The sequence below is a fragment of the Rhinopithecus bieti genome, unplaced genomic scaffold (genome assembly GCF_001698545.2).
Source record: "Rhinopithecus bieti isolate Rb0 unplaced genomic scaffold, ASM169854v2 scaffold_65, whole genome shotgun sequence".
NCBI classification, from domain to species: Eukaryota; Metazoa; Chordata; class Mammalia; order Primates; family Cercopithecidae; genus Rhinopithecus; species Rhinopithecus bieti.
In genome coordinates, this window is record NW_016803344.1 from 6,283,153 (window position 1) to 6,290,818 (window position 7,666).

Below are 7,666 nucleotides of genomic sequence, written 5' to 3' on the forward strand. Positions count from 1 at the left end.
CATATTTGTAGGAGCCTCACCTGTCCCTTCAACCGCACCCCATTTCACTTTCCCAAGAGCAAGTTAGTAACAGGGGCAGGGCTTACATCCAGGCCTTCTGACTCAGCCTAGAATTCCATCCATTCCATCAATCTGCTGCCAAAGAATGCTACTGATTGGGCAATAATTATTTACTTGGTGTGTGGGCACCACTTTTTTTAAATGACTGTTTTCATTTGTATCAAACTGGACTTGCTTTCCTCAAGGATTGCCCAAAAGGAGACACAAATTTACTAAACACTTATCAGTAATAGTACACTGTGCTAGGCAATTTCCACATACTATTAATTTAATCCTCACAATAACTTTGGAAGACAGAAAGTATTTTCTCTGATTCACAGATGAGGATCCTGAAGCTCAGAGGGGTAAAGTTAGTTCTGTGAGGTCACCTAGCTAGTAAGTGGTAGAGCTGGGATTCCAAGCCAGGATAATCTATCTCCAAAGCCTGTATTTTCTCCTACTTCTCAGGAATAGCATTCAGGACACTTTCCCCCACGTTTAGAAAAGCTGTAATTATCTTCCAGTGAGACAGCATAGCAAATGTGATCACTGTCCCTTCTTCACTCCCCAGGTGTTCAAGCAGCCCTGGCCAGGGATCATGCGCACAGTCTATGGGAACCACGAACGCTTTGAGACAACCTACTTTAAGAAGTTCCCTGGATACTATGTTACAGGAGATGGTGAGCCTTAGCTATCCCCTTCTTGCACCTCCCACTAAGACATGTACCTTCCACTTCCATTTTCAGGAAGAGTTGGTGTGTTGCTATAAAAGAATACCTGAGACTGGGTGATTTATGAAGAAAAGAGGTTTATTTTGGATCATCATTCTTCAGGCTGTAAAGGAAGCATGGTGCTGGCATCTGCTTCTGGTGAGGCCTCAGGTAGCTTCCAATCACGGCAGAAAGTGAAGGGAGAGCCAGTGTTTGACATGGCAAGAGAGGAAGCAAGGGAGAGAGGGAGGAGATGCCAGCCTCTTTTAAACAACCAGATCTTACATGAACTCATAGAGTGAGAACTCACTCATTACTACAAGTACAGCACCAAGCCATTCATGAGGGATCTGGCCCCCCGCCCCGCCTTGACCAAAACACCTCCCACCAGGCCCCACCTCCAACACTGGGGATCGTATTTCAACATGAGATTTGGAAGGGACAAACATCCAAACTGTATCAGTTGGTTGGGGTAAAGAAAATCAGAGAAGAATGTGTCCTACATGTCAGTATCTGGTATCTAGGCAGAGCTACAGAGACTGTAAGGGCAGGAATGAGTATAGCAGGAGGGGTCTCAGGATGGTGCCATCTGAACTTTGATGTATGAGGAAAGATGGACAATGTATGCTCCTGTGTTGAAAGAGATGGGGCATGTGGCAGTGCATGATTATTATGTCATGTTTGTCTTCATGGTTGGAGTCTGTGTTTGTCCATCTATCCATCTACCAATCCATTCATCCATAGGATCTGAGCACTGTGATCCTGTGCCCAGGCACTGATCTAAGCACAGGTGATATTATCATGAATAATGTATTCAAAGTCTCTTTCCTCATGGGGATTCTAGTAAGGGGAGACAGACAAACCCAGCAAACTTAAATAAGCTTATCTTAGATAGAGATAAGTGCTATTAAGAAAAATAAACAGGGTAGCATGATAATGAGTGTGTGCAGGGATAGCTACTGTACATGGGATCGTCAGAGAAGAGTTCTCTGAAGTGACATTTGAGCAGAGGCCTGAAGGGTGAGAAGGAAACAGGCATGGGGAAATCTAGAGTAACAGTGTTCTGTGCAGAGGGATGCAGCTTGAGATGTCTGAGGAATGGACTGAAGCCTATGTGGCTGGAGCGTAGCAAGCAAAGGGAAGAATATTACATGACGCTGGAAACGTACATAATATAGGGAGGGTCTTGTGGGCCATGGTGAGGAGTTTGAATTTTATTCAAAGTACAGTGGGGAACCTTTTGGGTTTTTTTTTTTTTTTTTTTTTTTTGAGACAGAGTCTCTGTTGCCCAGGCTGGAGTGTGGTGGCGCGATCTCGGCTCACTGCAACCTCCGCCTCCGGGGTTCAAGCGATTCTTCTGCCTCAGCTTCTCAAGTAGCTGGGATTACAGTCGGGTGCCACCACGCCTGGCTAATTTTTGTATTTTTAGTAGAGACAGCATTTCACCATGTTGGCCAGGCTGGTCTTGAACTCCTGATCCACCCACCTTGGACTCCCGAAGTGCTGGGATTATAGGAGTGAGCCACCGTGCCTGGCCACCTTTTGGGGTTTTAAGCAGGGGAGTGCTAAGAATTGATTTACTGTTTAGAAAATAACTTTGCCTGATTTATGGAGAATAGAGTTTGAGTATACTATTGCCATGGAACAAATTATCCCAAAAGTTGGCAGCTTAAAATAACAAATATTATCTCACACAGTTGCTGAGGATCAGGAGTCTGTGAACAGTTTAGCTGGGTCGTTCTCATTCTGGGTCTCTTGTGAGTTTCAGTCAAGCTGTTGGTAGGGACTGTAGTCACCTGAAGGTCTGACTGAGCCTGGAGGACCTACATTCATGCTCACTCGCATGGTTGTTAGCAGGAACCCTTAGTCCCTCACCTCACCATAGGACTACTCAAGACGTGGCAGCTGGCTTACCCTAGAGCAAATGATCTGAGACAATGCAACCAAGACAAGCTAGGTGTCTTCTACAACCTAATCTCAGAAGTGACATCCTATCACTTCTGCCAAATTCTGTTGATGACACAAACTAACCTGAGTATAATGAGAAAGAGGACTGCAGGGCTATGAATATCAAGAGGCAGAGATCAGTGGGGCCATCTTGGAGGATGGCTACCACAGTGGGCAAGAGTGGAAGCGGGAAGACTTGTTAGAAGGCTGTTGCAGAGGGTGTGGCATTTTGGTAATGTGGATCAGGTATCCTACCGTAGGGTTTTTATTTATTAGGTTTTGCATTTCTTCCCAGGCTGCCGGCGGGACCAGGATGGCTATTACTGGATCACTGGCAGGATTGATGACATGCTCAATGTATCTGGTGAGGGCCAGGGGCCACCTTCCCATCTTATTAACTCTGCTTCTCTGACAACACCCAGCCAAAGCCTTCTGCAAGAGCCCAGGAGTGTCCTTTGGCCAGACCATGTACTAAGCATAGCATTCAGTTCTGGGTCCAGGTTTTAGAGGAGTATTGAACACTGGAACGTGCCTAGAGTAGGGGAACTGGGATGGTGGGGTGACTGAAAGCATGTCATCTGAGGAGTGAATGAAGGGCCTTCTCCTTTTGACCAGACCAGGACTGCCCCATGGGTACAGATGAAGCAGGGGCTGGGGCAGAGGCTGAGATCTCTCTCATGGCGCTTCCTTTCCCTTGACAAGGACACCTGCTGAGTACAGCGGAGGTGGAGTCAGCACTTGTGGAACATGAGGCTGTTGCAGAGGCAGCTGTGGTGGGCCACCCTCATCCTGTGAAGGGTGAATGCCTCTACTGCTTTGTCACCTTGTGTGATGGCCACACCTTCAGCCCCAAGCTCACCGAGGAGCTCAAGAAGCAGAGTGAGGAGCCTCCCCGGGCAGGGACTATAGGGTCTGTCTTGGAGGCCCAGTTATCACTGCAAGTTGTTGGGGAGGGGCTAGAGCAAGCTGATCCCCAAACCACAAACAGATTCCAGGGGGTCCCATGGGCTGATTGCCCTTTTCCTGTTCAGTCTTCACTAGTGTCCCACTAGGATAATAATAATAGCTAACATTTCTAGAATACTTTGTGCCACCACTAGGCTAAGTGCTTTAAATGAATTACCCCACTTAATCCCTAGAGTCACCTTCATGAAACAGATCTTATTGTTACCTTCATTCTAAAGATGATGAAACTGAGACTCATAGAAGTTAAGTCACTTGCCCAAGGCCACACTGCTAGAAAGGTAGCATTTAAACTCTAGCAGGCTCATTCTACAGCCTGAGTTCCATAAGATAAAATGGGAGAGTAAGGAGACAGTGTGTTGAGAGTGAGAGAAGCAGTGAACCTGAGGCTGTCTCTGTGGGTAGACTTGAGGAGGAAACAGGTAGGGAACAAAGCCATCTCTACTTTGGTTTTTTGAAAAGTCTGGCTAAGGGTGCTGAAGAAATGCTTGATGACTTATTGGTTACAGTTAGAGAAAAGATTGGCCCCATTGCCACACCAGACTACATCCAGAATGCACCTGGCTTGCCTAAAACCCGCTCAGGTATGTTCAGAGGCCTCCATGGATTGGGATGGGCTGAGGCCTGGTGGTGGTGGGGTATGTGTGGATGAAAGCCTTTGGCAGGGCTGGGGTGGGTCAGTGCTTTCACCAAGTAACTAAAGGTCTGTGGTCTCCCAGGGAAAATCATGAGGCGAGTGCTTCGGAAGATTGCTCAGAATGACTGTGACCTGGGAGACACGTCCACCGTGGCTGACCCATCTGTCATCAGTCACCTCTTCAGCCACCGCTGCCTGACCATCCAGTGAACATGATCCTGACCTTTACCCAGGATTCCCCCTGCTCCAAACTTTGCCCATCCTCTTTGCCCCCTCAGGAGTGCTGAGGGCCAGTGTTGACCCACACTACCCTCCCTAGACCAGCTGTCTAGGACCAGAAACCAGCTTTGTCTCCAGGTGGAGACAACTTCCTGTGACTGCCAGGCAGAAGGGACAGGGCCCAGGTCAGCCTCGTCTGTTGTGCCCCCAGACTGCAGAGCTCTCAGAACCCAGGGATGAAAAGGCTACCTCTCCTACCCAAGTTAAGTGTTCAGAGAGGATGTGAGGGCCTCCACTGAAGCAGGGAGGCAGCTGTGTAATCCTATGTCAGCTCTCTTAGGAAGCACCAGTACTTATATTGGGCATGCACTTGCCCTTAAAAACAATGGTCTGTGAATCCATATTTTGCTGCTTCTGTTCTGGGTCTGAATTCCCTTTTGTGCCAGATGCCAGTACTGTCTGCCCATTGGCTTCAGGGGCTGTGTAGGCAGATTCAGTATCCAAAGGGCATTCAGATCATCTGCTTTTTTGAAGGAGTAAATGTGTTTTGTTCCTAGGGCCAGAGGAGCTTGTCTTCCTTGTCCTCTGTTCCCACCCTCCCCTGAACAGAACCCAGCTCATGAGAAACATTCTCAGATGAAACTCTGTTTTCTTGCCTCAGTCAGGCTCAAGCCCTGTGGTTGTAGGAATAAAGCCTGTGATCTCAAGAAGTGGTGACTTGTTTTCTTAGGTATCTGTGCCCTGAGGCTGTATATTCATTAGTGGCTCTGATTTGTGTGGCAGAAGGGAAGGGAGGGGTATTTCCTAGGACTACCCCCAATATCTTCCTTATAGAACTTTTGGTTTGGGCAGAGCCAAGGAGGCTTCACTGACAGGCCCTTTGACAAGCCCCTGAGCTAAGCAGGAAAGTGATTGAAGCCAGTTCACAACTGTTATGTCCCAACATGGTTGCCTTCCCTCCTGGGCTCCTGCCAGGGACTCTCATTCCTCCCTGTGATCCAGTAGGAGCATTAATGGGTGGCTAAGGATTGAAACTTCAGGGTTCCACCTGCAGAGTCTGGGTCTAGGGAGACCCTGATTACAGAACAGTCACTTCCCTGCTCTAATACATCTTAAGTGGGCTAACGTAGATTACAGCTCCCACCTCCCCTCTATGCACAAAGTAAGGAATCACTGAATCAGCAATGCAGTTTTATTTAAGGCAGAATTAGGGAAAGGCTATGCCCCTCCACTCCCCATCCTCCTACCACTCAGTCCTAGCCCAAGTCAGGCACTAGAACCTGCTGAAAAGGCTGATGAGGGGCTGATGGGAGTGGGGCAGGGTTCATGGACCTTTACCTCAGAGCAGCTTCCCCTCAGCTGTACCCACACCCCCAGGATTTGGGGGCCTCTAGATCTCATCTAAGGGAAACACAGCTTTTCTGGTCCTCAGATGGAGAGCTGGGAGAAGGTACCAGTATTTACCCTTCCATAAAGACTTTGGAGGTCTTTAGGAGGATACCCCTCAGGAGGGCTAGGAAAGGAATGACAAATATAGAGGATAGAAGGTCCCATGGCCTGGTTGTGCCCTCACACGGGGTATGGGTTGTCCAGGACTGCCACTCCCGCTGCCACACCACCATCTGCATGCTCGATGGCTTTGGTTCGAAGTAGGTGCCCCACGTGCTTGTTCATCACGAGTGTCTTTTCCTGCCTATAGAAATGGAGGCAGGAGACACACATCACCCGGACTCAGCCCCAAACCCAGGACCTTCCCTGGTCCCAGTTGAGCAGTACATGGGTAACTGACTATACCCAAGAAAGTGCTAGGATTTTAGAGTCTCTATTCCTCTCTGGAGTCTCCTTCTAGTCCTAGATTGTCAAACCATGTGTTCTGAGTCCTCTTGGTGCTATTTGGAGTTTGCTTCACGGTTGCAGAGGACTTCTCATCAGGGCTTCATCTGATACCCTGGTGAGGTGGGCAGGTCTTGTGTCCTTGGCCTCATTTAATAGGTAAAGAAACAGGTAATAAAGCTAGGGATTGGCAGAACTGGCACTGAAGCCCAGGATTCCTGACTCTTTCCAGTGTTCCCCTCTAGGCTCACTTGGCTGGCACTCTTATGAGCAGGGAGTGGAAAGAGCTTCTGATTCACTCACCTGACATAGACCCCAAAGATGCCCAGCTCTGAAATGCACTGGACCACCTGGGCAGGGCTGCCAGGCCGTAGCAGGCAATTCTCAAAAGGCTCAGGTTCGATCTTCTCCATGAGGATGTAGGAGGCCCTCTCCTCACTGTTCTTCAGCTGTTTCAGGGCCTGTACCATTTCCTCCCCATATAGGTTGTTACCTGCAATGAAACTGGCCAGTCACCCTGGACCCTCTGCCTACCTCCTCCATCCCATGCCCTCACTTTTGAGGCCACATGGGCAAGTCAGCAGCCTCAGTTCCTGGCATCTGCTCAGTGAAGCCAGGGCATATCTGGCTCCCCAGGAGGGAAGCTTACTTTGACAGGAGAGCCCTTACTCATGCAGTGAACACATCTTCCACTACACTGTTCCGCCCTGGTTCGCCTCCTACCTATAGCTGTTCCTTCTCAAGCTCCATTACTGACTCCGCTTAAATGCTGGGGTCCCAGGGGAATTGGTCCTCCACGCTTACTCTCTCCTCCATGTGCCTTTTCCCAGGGAGATCTCTCCTATTCCTGAGGCTCCATCTATACCCTAAAAATTGTTAACTTCCGGTCGGGCGCGGTGGCTCACGCCTGTAATCTCAGCACTTTGGGAGGCTGAGGTGGGTGGATCATGAGGTCAAGAGATCGAGACCATCCTGGCCAATATGTAAAACCCCGTCTCTACTAAAAATACAAAAATTAGCTGGGTGTGGCCGGGCGCGGTGGCTCAAGCCTGTAATCCCAGCACTTTGGGAGGCCGAGACGGGCGGATCACAAGGTCAGGAGATCGAGACCATCCTGACTAACCCGGTGAAACCCCGTCTCTACTAAAAAATATTTAAAAAAAACTAGCCGGGCGAGGTGGCGGGCGCTTGTAGTCCCAGCTACTCGGGAGGCTGAAGCAGGAGAATGGTGTAAACCCGGGAGGCAGAGCTTGCAGTGAGCTGAGATCCGGCCACTGCACTCCAGCCTGGGCGACAGAGCGAGACTCCGTCTCAAAAA

General features: G+C 49.1%; 2 protein-coding genes across 2 annotated transcripts in view; one reads left to right on the forward strand and one right to left on the reverse strand.

Annotated features, from left to right (window-relative positions):
- ACSS2 (acyl-CoA synthetase short chain family member 2) overlaps positions 1-5,225 on the forward strand; it is a 51,178-nt gene extending 45,953 nt beyond the window's left edge. The window contains exons 16-20 of the mRNA XM_017877485.1: positions 611-719; positions 2,992-3,060; positions 3,399-3,575; positions 4,169-4,243; positions 4,379-5,225. Coding sequence (XP_017732974.1) covers positions 611-719; positions 2,992-3,060; positions 3,399-3,575; positions 4,169-4,243; positions 4,379-4,506 — 558 coding nt within the window. The 3' untranslated portion in view covers positions 4,507-5,225. The remainder of the gene's footprint in view (positions 1-610; positions 720-2,991; positions 3,061-3,398; positions 3,576-4,168; positions 4,244-4,378) is intronic.
- Positions 5,226-5,689: 464 nt separating this feature from the next.
- The window catches only part of GSS (glutathione synthetase), a 28,005-nt gene continuing 26,028 nt past the window's right edge, over positions 5,690-7,666 (reverse strand). Inside the window, exons 12-13 of the mRNA XM_017878819.1 lie at positions 6,652-6,841; positions 5,690-6,208 (exon numbers count right to left, since the gene is read on the reverse strand). Of these exons, the coding sequence (XP_017734308.1) occupies positions 6,085-6,208; positions 6,652-6,841 (314 nt within the window). The 3' untranslated portion in view covers positions 5,690-6,084. The remainder of the gene's footprint in view (positions 6,209-6,651; positions 6,842-7,666) is intronic.